Here is a 16,661-nt window from a genome sequence, read left to right as displayed (position 1 = left end):
GACTTAAGGGGATATGTCGCAACATTGTCAAACAAAATAAAGATGTCGGGCTACCTAAGTATATCAGACGATGCAAATCAAATGTGGGCAACCATGGCAGAAACCATTCAAAAGGTGGCAAAGGAGACATTAAGCGGGGAAACCAAAGGTGTACAAAGAGTCGTGGTGGTGGAACAAAGAAGTGCAAAAGAAGATAAAGGACAAAAACAGGAGATTGAAGGAGCTCATGGCTTGCACAGAGGAGGAGGATAGGACACATAAGAAGGAGAGGTATAAAGAAGCAAAACGAGCGGCAAAGAAAACAGTAGCGGAGGCAAAAAAATCACGTGTTTGAAGCCTTTTATCAAAATCTTAATACCAAAGAGGGGAAGAAGTATATTTTTAAGTTGGCAAAAGCAAGAGCTAGGAAGAAGAAGGACTTAGGGACAATGAAGTTCATCAAGGATGAAGGTGGACGAATACTCCTTAGACAAGAGGACATCAAAATGAGATGGCATCAATATTTTTTCCAACTGCTCAATGAGACTAAGGGTCTAAAGGAGAAAATTCGACAAACTTTAGACATCTAAAGAACATAGGATCATGGGTCGATTATTGATATTACCACGGAGGAAGTAGGAGAAGCTCTCAAAAAAATGGGAGGATTAAAGGCAGTTGGATCTAATAACATTCCAATTGAGGTGTGGAAGGGTTTAGGAGAGGAGGAAATTCATTAGCTTACTAACCTCTTTAATGTCATTTTGAGGTCTAGTAAGATGCCAGAAGAATTGAGGGTTAGCACACTTATCCCACTATTTAAAAACAAGGGTGATGCATAAATATGCGGGAACTATAGAGGGATCAAACTTCTAAGCCACACTCTGATACTGTGAGAAAAAGTGATTGAGAAAAGAATTATACGAGAGACGGTAATTAGAGAGAACCAATTCGGATACATGTCGGGAAGATCAACCACCGAGGCAATTTATCTTTTGAGGAAACTGATGGAAAAGTATAGGGAGCGAAAGAAAGATTTGCATCTGGTGTTCATTGACCTGGAGAAAAGCGTATGATAGCATACCACAAAGCACCGATTGGGATAGCCTCAAGAATAGAGGTATTTTCACGAAGGTACATTGAGTTAATATAGGACATGTATGGACTAACATACATACACCGGTGGGTATGACAGAGTCTTTTCCAATTAAAGTGGGACTACATCAGAGATCAGCACTAAGTCCTTTCATTTTTACGGTCATTATGGAGGAAATCTTTAAATCCATCTGGGAAACCGTACCATGGTGCATGCTTTTAGTGGACGATATAGTTTTGGTCGCAGAAACTAAGGAGGAGGCTAATAGTAAATTGGAAGAGTGGAGGGAGGCTTTGGAGGGTAAGGGGTTGCGCATAAGCCGTACGAAGACTGAATACTTGCAATGCAATTTCAGTGGGACAGAATCGATAGGGAGCCAGAGGTGACCATAGGGGGATAAGTTGTTACATGTACGTACAAGTTCAAATATTTGGGATAGGTGATTCAGAGTAATAGGGAGATTAATGGAGACGTTACTAATCGTATACAAGCGGGTTGGCTTAAGTGGCGAGCAGCAACCTGGGTGCTTTGTGATATAAAGTTCCTGAGGAGATTAAAAGGTAAATTTTACCGCGTTGCAATTAGGCCTGCGTTGTTGTATGGGATAGAATGTTGGCCCATAAAGAAGGTTTTCGAACAGAGGATGAAAGTAACAGAAATGCATATGCTGAGGTGGATGTGTGGTAATACTATGATGGATAGGATAAGAAACCAGGAGTTCAGGGAGAAGTTAGGGGTTGCACCTCCCTGTGTAAAGATGCGGGAGAACAGGTTGAGATGGTTTGGGCATGTGCAGAAAAAGACACATGACGTCCCAATAAGAAGGATCAAATGCATCATAGTGGAGGACAAGAGAAGTCGAGAAAGACCTAGGAGAACGTGGGAGGAACAGATTAAAAGTGACATGCATGAACATCACCTCTCCAAGGACCTGACCAGGGATAGGGGTAGTTGACGGTGCCTTATTCATGTCATAGATTACTAAACCTGTCTCTTTTACCCATCGCTTGTTATTGTTCATTGCCTTTAATTATCGCTCTTTACCTCCTTCTTTACTTTTATCTTTATTTTTAGTTATTTGTACGTATTCTATTTAATCTATTTGTAAGTTGCAGGTAGGCATGGCCACGGTCCGGGTTGGGCTGGTTCCGTTCCAGTTCCATCCGGTTCCGGTTCCATTTGGAACCTGTCGCGAACGGTTCTGCTTCTGGGCGGTTCCAAACGGTTCCTTGGCGGTTCATGAAGCGGTTCCGGCGGTTCCAACTCGCGTGACGGGCGGGTCGGACCATCGGTTCCATTTTTATTTTTCCTTTAAATATTTATATAATATAAAAATACTATAATATTGCGGACGTACCTTTGATGATTACTTGATTATTAGCGAAATTCATTGCTTGTCAAGTTGTCATCGTTATTAAAATATTTACTAAAAAGAATGAAAAAAAAATTAATAAGAAATGAATCAACGATAATGTCGATAAAGATGATTAATGAAAAAAGAGGGAGAAAATGGACTTGAACCTAGTATCCAAAGGAATACTAAGCTGCCTACGTATCTCGAAGGAATCAAAGCCCACGTAGTTCTTTGTCATACCTTTTATTTATAGTTGTTGAATGTTGATTTATCGTTGTCCGATTGATCCTATTCGTCTTCGTCATCATCATCTGGTTTGTTAGATGCTTCCGCTGACTCTCCTCCTGACGATGATGCAGATGTATCCATCATCATCCATGGATCATCATCATCGCATTGATTATCATCATTCCTTAGTCCTTGTGTTCGAATGTCCGCTTGATCCTAATCTTTCTTGCAAACACATATTTGAATACTATGTGGAGCAAGACGAGATCTCTTTTCATCCAAAACTCTTCTACCTGCACTAAAAGCAAACTCCGACACAATCGTAGAAGCAGGAATTGCAAGGATATCCTTTGCAATTCTCGATAATATGGGGAATTTTATTGATTTTTTCTTTCCACCACTCTAAAATACTATAGCTACCTTAGTCAATTTCAAAGTGATGTTTTAGATAACTATCTAATTCTAAATATGCAATGGAGGGTGAAGAAGAAGATGATCCTACAAAACTATCATCTTGGCTCATTATATTAGCTATTACGGAATTATAATAAGAGGGACGTGCCGAGACGCTAGCACGCCTAGACGTATCGCGTTTTGGGTTATATACACTAGCATAGTAATCATAAAAGTTCTGCTAAAAGTTTTTTACAAGTTCCAACATAATTATGTACATCACTAGGCGGGCGATCTAATTATTGGTAGTAAAATCCAATTACTTTAGTAAGGACTTCTGTTTTAAAACATGGGTCTAAAATAGTTGCAATTCCATAAATATAAGGAAAATCGGTAAAATATGCCTTCCAGTTATCCATCATATCTGCAAGAATCGGCTTTAAATATGGGTTAGTATCATCATGCGTATGTTTAAAAAGATGATAAAAAATAGTAATACACTCACTTATTACTAAGTGGACGTTTGGTTCGTAAACATATGAAAAAATCTTAGTTGCGTGGTCATACGCTTCTAATATTTTATGTACACCTATAGCTAGTTCCCATGTGTCATCAATTATATAACTATCTGTACACTCACTATAAAGTTGTGTTATAATTGGACGATAAGCAATCGCTTTTCTTAATAAATCGTTGGTTGAACCCCAACGTGTAGGAGTATCTAATGACCAATACACTTTTTTTAGTTGATATTGGTCACATAATTGCTTATATCGTCTCTTTATCTGTCCAATTCTAAGCCACTTCACTATGTCTCTAATTGGATCTAATAAATCGCTTAATTGTTTTATACCTACTTGGCAAGATAAGTTAACTATATGAGCACAACAACGTATGTGTAATAAGCTACCCCCAAGGATAAAACTAAATGCAGGTTCGTTATACAAAAGTTCCATACATTTAATGTTAGCGGTTGCATTATCGGTAGAACAACAAAATATCTTATCTAATAAGTTCTATTCTCTACATATCTCTACTAATCTATATTTTATGTTTTCACCCGTATGTCTTTCTAGCATTGTCTCAAAAGCAATTATTCTTTTTTGAATAATCCAATTTTGATCTATCCAATGTGCTGTTACACACATATAAGATTCTAAATGTGGGGGAGCAGACCAAATATCAGTTGTTATGCTAACCCTACCATTAAAAGATTTAAACATTTGTACTAATTCATAGCGCATTGTTTCATATAATTTAATTGTGCGTCGTTTAAGCGTGCTCCTAGGGATTGGTCTATATTGTGGTTGCAAACGTTTTCTAGTGTAACGCTCGTGTGCCCGATTTCACCATGGTTAAATGGCAATTCATCACAAATTACATACTTAGAAAATTCATCAATCATATCATTACGATTATATTTAAAAGGCATACCTGTGCTAGGAATGTCCCACTGTTGGCTTCCACTTGTGGTCCCGCTGCCGCTTGCTGCATGAGTTTCTTTTGTGATTCCATGCTTCTTTGCCAAATGTTTGTTAAAAGATCTCGTACCACCACCTAACACGTATTCACAAAACACAATAAATAAATTTTTATAAAATATGAATATATAATGTATGTATAAAAAACTGAAAAAGTATTTACCTCTGGTGAAATTGTATGAAACTAAGGGCTTTACTCCATGACTTTCACAAATTTGACAAGTGCATAAGATTACATTTGGATTGTCGGTTGGTTCTTTTGTAAAATACGACCACACATATGAAACAGCTCTACCACTAGGAGGTGGCATTGCCGGAAAAGGTTGTCTTACTGGTTCATCTTCATCTAAATTTAAATATAAAGACATACTCAGATATATACCACAAGTCCACAATATATAAATAAATAATAATTTAAAATTTAATGAATTTGAAGAATAAAATTATAAAACTAACCGATAGTTTGGAAATTGACTCGTTTACCATGAGCTTGTCTTTGTTGTTGTTGTTGTTGTAGTAGTTGTTCTTCATGTGATCTCGTTGATGACTGTCGAGATCTATGTATCCCAATAGGGGTCGTTGGTTCCTCTTCTTGTTCTTTTTCTTCATCAATTTGTATTTCTCTTTCCATTTCTTTTGCATAATTGTGTAATTTTTGGTCGTACCCTTCTGGATAATTTGGTTCATAATTATAATTACTAATCGAAGGTGTTGTTGATACTGACGGAGTTGAAGTGGCCTTTCTTTTGGAGCTGGAACCTCCCAATGATTTTGCCACTTTAGTAACTTTTTAGAGGCTTTTTTCAAAAAAGAAGACATGATAATATTGAAATAATAATAGACTTAAAAAATAAATAAATAAATAGTTAATACACTAATTATGTAATTAACTAAATTAGGAAATAATTAAAAGACTAATTATGTAATTAAGAGAATAATTGCGTAATTAAGTAATTAAGGTAGAGAGAGTAAGTAGAGAGAGTAGGAGAAGAGATGAGTTGTGAATGAAAATGATTGAAAGTGATGGGTATTTATAGGAAAATTGGCAACGGCTATATAACGGCTAGTTTCACGGTTCCGGTTCCATGGAACCGCTGGGCTGGTTCACCCGGACCGGTCCCGTTCCGGTTCCGCTTCCATGGAACCGTTGGACTGGTTCACCCGGACCGGTTCCGGTTCCAACCCGCGGTTCTTAGGTCCGGTTCATGTAGTTTTTTTCCGGCGGTTTCACGGTTCCGACAACTTTTTTTTCCGGCGGTTTCATGGTTCCGCGGTTCGGGCCGGTTCGGAACCTGTCGCGAACGGTTCCGGTTCCGGTTTCGGTTCCAAGTGGTTCGGGACCAGTTCGGTTCCGGGTAACCCGCTCCGTGGCCATCCCTAGTTGCAGGTTTCTCTCTCTTTGAAGACCTTTCTTCAGCCGAGGGACTTTTTGACCGCACTCTCCTCTATGAGTATGAGCTACCGTCGTTCTTCCCTCCTCGGACCCTGACCATAGTTTTCTATGAGCAGAATACACCAGGTATGATGATGATAATGATATATTAATCATATATTAAAAGAATAAGTTGATGTTAACTTTGGTAAGAATTATTCCATATGACAAATCACTATGAGAATGCCATGTAGAATTTTATAATCTTTTTATTAGATCGTATGATATGATATACTACTCATATATGAAAGAAATAAGTTGACATTAACTTTGATAAGAATAATTTCATATGGCAAATCACTGTGAAAATGTCATTTGGAATCTTAAAATTTTTTTATTAGATTGTATGATTTTTTTTTACTTTATTATTTTTTTACAAAACAACTTATTTTATCCGTTCGCGATAACCTTCATGCATTCTTAGCAAAACACCTGTTATGGTTAAATTATTCATATTTAATTAAAAATTTAAATTATTTTAAGTAATTTTTTTTCTATTATTTAGTCAAATTTTCACCAATACTAGAAAAAAATTGTGATTGTGTATGACAAGAAGTCATTACCAGTAGCATCCTTCTGCTTCTGCCTTGCCTTCCAATGAAGACGCCATTTTAGGCCTAATTCTTGTTCTTGTGTAGATGCAGATGCAGATGCAGATGCGTAACAGTAGAAAGCCGGGAACTTTGATTACACTCTCCAAAAAAACCTCTCTTTTAACTAGAACTCTCTATCTAATCCTTCTCTTTGGGGTTTCCATTTTCCTTTTCCTCTTTTATTCCAAGGATATCTTTCAAGATGAACAAAACCCATTTTTCTTTAATGATTCTCACCATCAATCTCTAAAGGTGATTCTTTTTTTTTCTTGGGTAGTTCCTTTTCATTTATTTTTTAGTTAATTTTGGTTTTTTAGAGTTTTATTAAGTAAATATATCTGGGGCTAATCTTTTTGCCTTGTAATGTTGGGTTTCAATGTTTGTTTTATAGAAATTGTTATCCTTTTTTTTATTGTGTTCTTTATTAAATGTGCTGAAATTTGCTATTTTATAAGTTGGTATATGAGCAGAGTTGGAAATTTTGATCAGAAAAAGTTGGTTTAGGTTGATTGTTCTTGAATAATTTGTGTTTGTAAGGCTTGTAATTGCAATTCCATAGAAAGAAATGAAATTATTTTGTGATATTATTTGTTATTTACAATTTAAATTGATATTCAAGAGAAATGAATGAAATTGGAGATTTTATTTTGGCGTTTCTCAGTAATCTAACATTGAGCCTACTACAGATAAGAAATCCTGGTGTTGATGAGAAGCTTTTGGGTTCAACATTCAGCCGCGGCCTACACCCTTGTGTTAAGCCTACTTCTAAATACAAAGGTTTATTGTTTTGTTGTCATTGATATTGCTTTTCTTGAAGAACCTTGAAATGTGATGAGTGTTTGTAGGATCTTTAATTGCCAACAGTTCACGTATTGATGAGTAGTATCACAAGTGATACTCTAGTTGATGCTGTTAGGCCGTGACAATTCATCACATGATCACCCTACGGGCCCACTCATGTGGATACACACACTGATAATGAGTGTTTGACTTGTATACACACTTGATGAGGCTCACTCTTTTCCAAAATCATATGGTATTAGGAGGATTACCCATCAAGTTTTATATACAAGTCAGTAATCTACTATTTTAGCGACGTGGGATCTTTGTCACATGTGAAGTATTTCCTACAGATTCATAACTTGGTTCTTTTTCTTTTTTTATGATTGTTCAGCTGCTCAAGAGTCTAACCTCTATATAACTGTGAAATGTAATGGAGGGTTGAATCAGATGCGTACCGGTGTAAGTTACCACAACTTGTTCTCGGAATTGTATGTTATGGTTATTGTATTGATTTAAAAAATTGGGATTTTTGTGGTGAATTATTTGGTTTGGACATCAATCCTGTATTTGCTAGTTGCTAATAGTTTCACTAGGATTTTATTGCAAATTATTCTCGTGTGCGCTATTGCATGCTTCTTGCAAGCATGGATTTAATGCAAATTATCCTCGTGTGCGCTATTGAGATGTGAGACTATGAATTATAATTTCCACTTGTTCACATACTATCATGTTGTTGATTATGCACATTTAAACTTATGTATTTGCTCTCTCAAGTTTTGCACTCTGAAACTGTAACTTTGTTTAAATAATTTAGATGTAGTCGTAGATGATGTAAAACGATACTATTATAATGTTTTCGAGATTGAAATGACTTTAATGCCTGGTTATTTTAGGGTTTTTACCATGTTTTGTTTTCTTGTTTTTTTTTTCTTGATCAATTAAACTACTCTTGCTGATTAGATTGCTGATATGGTGGCTGTGGCACGCATTATGAACGCAACCTTGGTGATTCCGACTCTGGATAAACGTTCATTTTGGCAGGATTCAAGGTATTTTTGACAATCCCTTGTTATAGCTGTCCTTTGTACTTTTTGTTATTTTGACATTTATTGAGTTTCTTGAGCAGTGCATTTGGGGACATCTTCGATGAGCTTCATTTCATCAGAAGCTTGCAGCAGGATGTGAGGATTGTGAAAGAACTTCCTAGACATTTGGAATCTGTTCCACGAGCCCGCAAACACTTTGGTTCCTGGTCAGGGATGAGCTATTATGAGAATATGACTCATTTGTGGAAGGAATATCAGGTGTACCTTCTTTTCATTCATTGTAGAGTGTAAATTGCCTTTCTTAGGCTTGAAAATATTGGCTTTTTCGTGGACCTTCATGCGTAGAATATTTTGACTACACAATTGTTCCTTATGACCTTGTCCAAGTCTTTAAATATGTCTTGGAGGTTTGGTATATTGAGAACAACACATGAAAGAGGGACTCATATTTTTGATTTAGTTTAGATTTGAATTAATATATTGCTTTACCAACAGGAAGTCAATGTGGTTGGGACATTGTGCCATTTGAAGGCAAATTGATGGTAAATTAGGATGTTGTCCATGATGAATAAGATCTTAACAATTATCCATCATTCTAACCATAGTGCAAAAACGAGGTCACAATTGACATCGTATCATGTTGACCAAGTTGTAATGGTTTCAAATCTACCGTATCGGAAAATGCATCGTAAGGGTCTCGCCCAATATTTAGTTGTGCCACAAGTGCATGACATCCAATTAGCACATCACCGTGACTGTTATCGCAATGGCAATCGAAACTACTTTTACACGCTATGATTTCAGCCTAGTATTAATCATAATATTTCCACGTAAAGGAACACCTAAGCTGCTTAAATCAAAGATGAAAGTCTAAGAATAGTGTGATTTTTTTTATTATAAGATTTTGAACTATAGAATTTAGTTACATGCCAAATAATATGTGCCAAGTAGCTTATGCTAACTTAGTAGTCGTATTAAGGTATCTATGCATTTTGGTAATTCGTAACTCCCATCTTCACTATCCTAGGAACTTTATTGATCTTTACCTTTTTCTGATTTGGTTCTTTCAGAGGCCAAAGCTAGATCATAGTGTAAAAATGCGGTGATGGTTGCGATCGCCGCAACAAGAATGATGCGGATATCGTAACGCCTAAATATCGGTCAAACCCGTAAGATATCCATCGATACAGACTAAAACGCGATTTTTTTTACAACTTTACAATGCGTGGAATATTGGTTCGTTTATTTTGAAAACCTTTACACTGCGGCAATGCGATGCGATGCGGCCTTGTTTTTACACTATGAGCTGGAATCTTTTATGATTTGGCCCAATAATGTAAGCTACTTAACAGTCAGTCATTTTGAAAAAAAGATTTTTGGATCACTATAATTGAACCAGTACATGCTTTGTGATAGTCCTATTAATTTGTCTAGTTATATTGCCTAGGTGATTCATGTTGTAAAATCAGATTCTCGGCTTGCGAACAATGATCTTCCTCTTGACATTCAAAGGCTCAGATGTCGTGCTCTGTTCCATGCTTTACGTTTTTCTCCTCCTATTGAACTTTTGGGGAAGGTGAACTTCTGATTTTATTCATCAAAAGCCCTTGATGTTTTCATTGTCTTTAAAGATGTGTTTTGTCAATGCATACCGTGAGATTTGTTTTAAAGTAGGTTCTGACTTCATGACAGTAACACCACAGACGCTAGTGGAGCGACTAAGATCTCGTGGTGGTCAGTACATTGCTCTTCATCTTAGATATGAAAAAGACATGCTTGCTTTTACTGGATGTACCTATGGTCTCTCTGATGCCGAATCTGAAGAGCTGAGGATTATGAGGTATTAATCTACATTGTAACATATATATATATATATATATATATATATATATATATATATATATATATATATATATATATATATATATATATGACAATCTCCAGATAACTTTATATATATATATATATATATATATATATATATATATATATATATATATATATGTATGTATATATATGACAATCTCCAGATAACTTTATATATATATATATATATATATATATATATATATATATATATATATATATATATATATATATATATATATATACATATATATATATATATATATATATATATATATATATGACAATCTCCAGATAACTTTGTTTATACTGATAAATTCTTCTCTGCCAACACTTTTCAGGGAGAATACACGCCACTGGAAGATAAAAAAGATAAACTCCACTGAGCAGCGGAATGCTGGCCTTTGTCCATTAACACCACGGGAGGTTGGCATTTTCATTAAGGCTCTTGGTTATCCTGCGTCCACGTTGATATACATAGCAGCCGGAGAAATTTATGGTGGTGCAAGGCGACTATCAGAGCTGACCTCCCGGTTCCCTAATGTAGTTTTTAAGGTATGTGCTAAAATATGTGTTCGCCAAGGTCAATTGGCCACTGCAATATTCAAGGCATTTGCGGAGCAGCCATCCGGAGTTCTAACATTGGTTTGTTCTTTGATGGCAGGAAACGCTGGCGACACAAGATGAATTAAGACTTTTTTCCCATCATGCATCTCAAACTGCAGCAATTGATTATATCATCTCTCTGGAGAGTGATGTGTTCATTCCATCTCATTCGGGTAACATGGCAAGAACAGTTGAGGGACATAGGCGGTTCTTGGAGCACAGGAAGACAATTACCCCAGATCGGTTAGTTCCTGCTGATTTAAAATAATAATGCGTTCTAATTTACCAGGGTGCTTTAGATAGAGATAGCTAATCTATTAAGGGGAGCTAAAATAGAATTCTTTTTGGCCTCTTGATGTTGCGTAAAATATGTACTCCATTTGTCCTATTTTGTTTGTCCCTTATACTATCCACCAAATCAATATAATGTACTTTTCATATGGTTTGTCCATTATTTAAATGGCGCCAAAGATATATATTTTTTTTGGTGTCGGATTCTAATGAATTAAGTATGATTATTATAATTGCTCAACTTTTAATAATTTTTAACCAAGCACAAATCCAATTTGAGATATTTTGGAATGGAATAGTGCCCCGGCAAGTGTGCAAATCCACATGTGACATTTCATTAGAATAGTAAGGGAAATAAATAGAGGTCAGTGGGACCAAAAGGTGGAGTTGAGGGAGTATAAAGGAAAAGAGTATGCCAAATAAGGAAAGATTCCAATATGGACAAATACAATCAAGATGTACAATAGCGACAACATGGACAAACAAAAAGGGACAGAGGGACTCCCTTATATCAAGACAATTTCTTACACCAAGACTATTTCTTCTCCTTTACGACTACCTTTAGTCCCTTATATACACCTCTATGGCTCTTAGTACCTTAATTTTTAAATTTTGACTTCATTTGTTCTTTAAATATGTATCATTGTTTCATGCATGCCCTCAAAGCTCAAGGTAGCTAAAATTGATGAGAAATCGTTTCCTGGATTCGGTTTGTAGGATATTTTATGTATCATTTTTTAAATATGTATCATTGTTTCCTGGATTCGGTTTGACTACCTTTACGACTACCTTTAGTCCCTTATATACCAAAATTGTTCTTCAATTTTATGTCGCTTCTCCTTTCTCTGACCAGTTTGTAGGATATTTTCAGCGTTTAATAAGGACAAACCTCTTGAAAGATTGATGCTTGTTCATGTACTAGTTTTCGTCAGCAAGATAGCAGTATTTTTTTCCATTGCCGTTACCATTGGTTCCTGTTTCTTTTTTTTCCATTGCCCTTACCATTTCCCAACTTTAGTACCGCTCCATCAGTAGTGGAAACAAAAACTGTTGCTTACCTCTGTCATATACACTGATAATCACTCATCATTAGTAATTCACCATAATGATCATACACTGATTATCACACACTATTAACATTATCCTATCTTCAATGGGAGATAATTAGCCAAATTATCTTTTTTGGAGGAAAAAAATATCCACAATAGTCATCACTGTATATTGATATAGATTCATCAATACATGCTGAATATATGGCCATCGTCCTTCATATATTTCAGATGAAAGAGAAAGCTCATTCCAAGTTTTAAGAATTGAGCTTTTAGGAGAGCTCGATTGTGAACCCTAATATCAATCACAAATAAATTTATTTTTTAATTGTTGATTTGAAGTGACTAAGAAGCAATGAGGAGAGAAAAAAAAATCAAGATTAGAAAACGAAAGAGAGAAGAGATTTCTTGGTCATGGTCATTTTAGGATTTTGGTGTTTGGGTAGGAGGAGTTTTGTGATAACCCGGGTTGAGCTTTGAAAAGGATTGATAGACTACCTATATTAACAATGTGCATCTTCTTTTCAAGGGAGTCCGTTTGCCAAGAACTCCACAGTTAAGCATGATTGGTGGGGAGCAAACTTAGGATGCGTGAGCTCCTGTGAAGGTTTCCCAGATAGGCACAAGAGAGGTCAAATTGTGTTCAAAGGACTTGTGTTGGTTTGTGGAGCCAGTTTGCAACCTATTTGGGTAGGTCATCGGCGGTCAAATGAGGCCGAGGTGTTAGAAGTTTGGAAAGACGCAAATTTACCCTTAGTTAATGGTCTTGTTAAACCATTTTTAAGATTAACCGTTATCGTTTCCCTTCCCTTCCCTTTATGGCATTCGTTTCCATTCCGTTTGCGTGGATTATACCAAACGACCCCTTATACTTTTTGGGAATTTCAATGTGTATATGCATTTCAGCTATGTGTAATATTTTCAGTGTAATTGTTTTTGCAGGAAGGGTCTCATTGAAGTGTTTGATAAGTTGGATTCTAGGTATTTAGAGGAAGGGCCATCTTTGTCCCGTATTGTCAAGAAGATACACAGGAACAGGTAAGAACACTACCTCGTATGGTGATTGTCGGGAAATTAGTCTTTTGGTTCAGCAAATTCTGTATCTGTTGGCGAAAACAAGTTTTAATTAGTAGAAAACAGTAAAATAGGTTAATTTCTTGCAAAGAGAAACAGTATAGATCGAGGAAAAATCGACTTTAATCAGTTAAAATCAGTTTCGTATAGTAAAGGGCAGTTTTGATGACTTTAGGGCCGTAGTCATTTACATAGATGGATGTCTAAGATATTTTACTGCTGTTAAAACAGACAAGGAACTCCGAGAAGAAGGAGCGCCCCCCCACCCGGAATTAAGGGAAGAGCTAGATTCCGATACGAAGAATCGTTTTTTCAGAATCCATACCCGGAATGTATATGCAATTCCGGGGACCATTTGAATACATCTTGAACTCAGAAATATTCCACGATGCTGAATTTTTGAACAAATTTTGGACAAGGCTTGATCTAATCACGAACGAGGGATATTGGATTTTCTACAGTATGTCTCCCTTTTGTTGTAACTTGTATAATTTTTTCTTTTCATTTCGATAACATTCCCATTTGTTAATTCATTTTCATTGTGGGACATTGTTTGGTTAAAGGGCTGTGTTTTGTAAATGAACGTTAATACTTCAAAGTTAAGCTCTACAACATTGTTGTTGTATCTTTTATGAATGAGAATGGGAAACTTGATGCATTTAGGCAAACTTAGACTGGAGGAGAGCGAAGAGAATATAACTGAACTCTGGTTTGGTTGCAAGTTTCACTTTTTGCGATGTGGGATTTAGTGGCATTAAAAAAATGTCGTTGATTTATATCTTTAGTGTAATAATTATTGGTTTTTTTATTTTAAGTTACTACAAAGTGATTTAGTGGCTCTTTATTTGACTTCTAGTGGCAAATGTAATTGTTACTATAGCCTATAGTGACATTTATGAGAAATTGTCATTAGATCCTACGTCGTGAACAGCTTTGGTATGATTTTTTATTATGTTGTTAAAAGGTCCAATAAATGTCGCTAAATCCATTATATACACCATTAGAAATATAAAGTAGTGTCATTTAAGTTAAATGTCACTGAATATATCCCACTAAAAATATGTTACGTTGTAGTATTTACAATGCATATTTTCAGAACTTGATCTTCAAAATAACAGACTGAGCCTGTTTCGAATTCTCACAACTAAACCACAAAATTGATTGACACGAAGAAGAAAGACCCCATGATAAAAAAAAAAAAAAAAAAAAAAAAAAAAAAAAAAAGTAGAAGTGTCATTTGAGGGCTTAGGTCAAATACAAGTTGTGATCAGCGTTAAAATCTATGTGCAGGTCTAAAATCCAAGTCTATTTTCAGATCTGAAACATTGTAAAAATTTGAATAAAAAAGCTTTTTTTCTAACAGCGAACAAGTTCCATACGTTAGTTTTAGACTTGAGACGTTTATGCGCAGGTAGGTTCAAGTTCTGATGTCTTAGCTAGAGGTAGTGGAGGAACAATTGTTGAATGATCCAAATCCTTACTTATAGATAATGGTGCATAATGCAGCTACTAGTATATTCTCAGACATTTATCATCAATTTCTTCCCGCACAATTTGATGTTGTACCGATAAATGATAAACCATCGGTACACATCAACGAAGATCTCAACCCTCATTCTAGAAATTTCTTTAAACTGCTTAATTCTACCCTACAAACATGCCATTATAACAAGGTTGTAAGAATCACACTAAGATGTCTATGAATGGTCGACACAAACCTGAAGATGGATTTCGGCATGCTTGAGAGATTGTACGACGAGTTTTATACATTGGTAAAAGAATTTTTTCCGAAAGAGAATACGATGACAAACACCTTCTACGACACCAAAAAACAAATAGCTGCCCTTGGAATCCTCATGGAGAAGATAAATATTTGCCCTAACGGGTGTATAATATATTGAGGGAACAATGCAAATGCAAATTGTTGTCTTATTAGTGAAACTTCTAGGTGGAGAAAAAACAATAATGTTGATAAGGTTTCTCGAAAACATTTTCATTATTTTTCTCTTAGCCCAAGTTACAAAGATTGTATGTTTCAGTGGCAATTGTTAGTCATATGAGGTGGCACGCAGAGCACCACACAAAAGATGGAGAGATGATTCATCCGTCTAATGCTCATGCATGGTTGACTTTCAACGACACACATCCAGACTTTTCAATGGAGACTCAAAATGTGCGACATGGCCTATGTATAGATAGTTTTAACCCTTTAAAAGTTCGGGAAAACAATATTCATCATGGCTTGTGATTGTTACCCCATAAAATCTTCCGCCTTGGATGTCCTTGAAGAATTCGTATATGTTCTTGACAGTATTTGTCACTGAGTCGAGCAACTCAAAACACAACATTGACTTATACCTTGAACCATTGATACATGAGTTGAACATGTTGTAGGACGAGGGCATTTATTCGACGTCTCCAAAAGGGAGAACTTCTAGCTGCGAGCAGCGGACAATCAACGATTTTCTTGCTTTTTTGATGTTGTTTGGGTGGACTACAGCGAGACGATATGCTTGCTCTTACTCTATGCGATTCACGGGCTTTTTACCTCACGCATAACCGGAAGGTATGTTGGTTTGACTGTCATAAAAGGCTTTTGGATAGATATCACCCTTATAGGAAAAGTAAAATAAATTTCAGGTCTTGCGTTGTTGAGAAAAGAGATCCACCTCCTATTCACACCGGACATGAATTGCTCAATTAGACCAAGTTGGATAGATTAGATCAACAATACCCCCGGAAATGTATAGGAGGATTTCTCCTCGTACGGCTCGAGAAAAATGATTCAAGGTAGTTATATAAATAATTAAATAAATCCCTAAAATACTGAAATGAATTAAACTATGAATTTAATCCTTGTCATTTCTTTATTTCCTAAAAAATCATTTGTATACTCATAACTCAGGTTGAATAACTCTTAAATAGCTCAAAAGAAAATCCTTTGGCATTTCGTTTATTGAGCAGTCTCACATGTGGTTTTATGTCATTTAGAATCTATTTGAATTCGGTATCCAAATCCAAATCCAAACCCAATTATTGCGACAATGGCAACGAGATAAGGGTGGTTGTCAGTGTCGTCAGTGAAAATATTAGGAAAATAGTCGAAAATGAAGGGCAAATAATTCCCCTTCCTTTTTCATATTAAGTTTCACAAAAAATTTTACTATCATTGTGTTAGTCGGAGATTTAGTCTAAAAAAGGACGACTACTTATTTTTGCAGTAGGAAAAATTGACACTTGACAGAATTTTCGACTAACATTATTTTAGTCGAAAATTAGTTGAATATTCCGACTAACACAAATGTATGAAATTCTAAGCGTAAATTTCCATTTGTGTAATGATAGTTAATATTGAATTGGAATGAAGTTTGTAAAAAAATGAGATGATTTAAG

At 35.7% G+C, this 16,661-nt stretch overlaps 1 protein-coding gene across 2 annotated transcripts; it reads left to right on the top strand.

Annotated features, from left to right (window-relative positions):
* Positions 1-6,459: 6,459 nt before the first annotated feature.
* Positions 6,460-14,458, top strand: LOC130823635 (O-fucosyltransferase 38). 2 transcript variants are annotated; one of them, XM_057688339.1, is made up of 11 exons: positions 6,460-6,805; positions 7,240-7,330; positions 7,728-7,795; positions 8,297-8,385; positions 8,463-8,640; positions 9,830-9,958; positions 10,086-10,222; positions 10,590-10,803; positions 10,913-11,097; positions 13,137-13,232; positions 13,500-14,457. In XM_057688339.1, the coding sequence occupies exons 1-11, from the start codon at positions 6,599-6,601 to the stop codon at positions 13,636-13,638; spliced, it is 1,533 nt and encodes a 510-aa protein (XP_057544322.1). In that variant the 5' UTR covers positions 6,460-6,598; the 3' UTR covers positions 13,639-14,457. The 2 variants fall into 2 exon arrangements, with proteins under 2 accessions (XP_057544322.1, XP_057544324.1); XM_057688341.1 differs by lacking the exon at positions 7,728-7,795 and having other exon boundaries at positions 6,666-6,805; positions 13,500-14,458.
* Positions 14,459-16,661: the final 2,203 nt, after the last annotated feature.

This window comes from Amaranthus tricolor, chromosome 9 (genome assembly GCF_026212465.1).
Source record: "Amaranthus tricolor cultivar Red isolate AtriRed21 chromosome 9, ASM2621246v1, whole genome shotgun sequence".
NCBI lineage: Eukaryota > Viridiplantae > Streptophyta > Magnoliopsida > Caryophyllales > Amaranthaceae > Amaranthus > Amaranthus tricolor.
The sequence above is the reverse complement of the archived record's forward strand: the minus strand, read 5'-3'. Positions and strand labels throughout refer to the sequence as shown.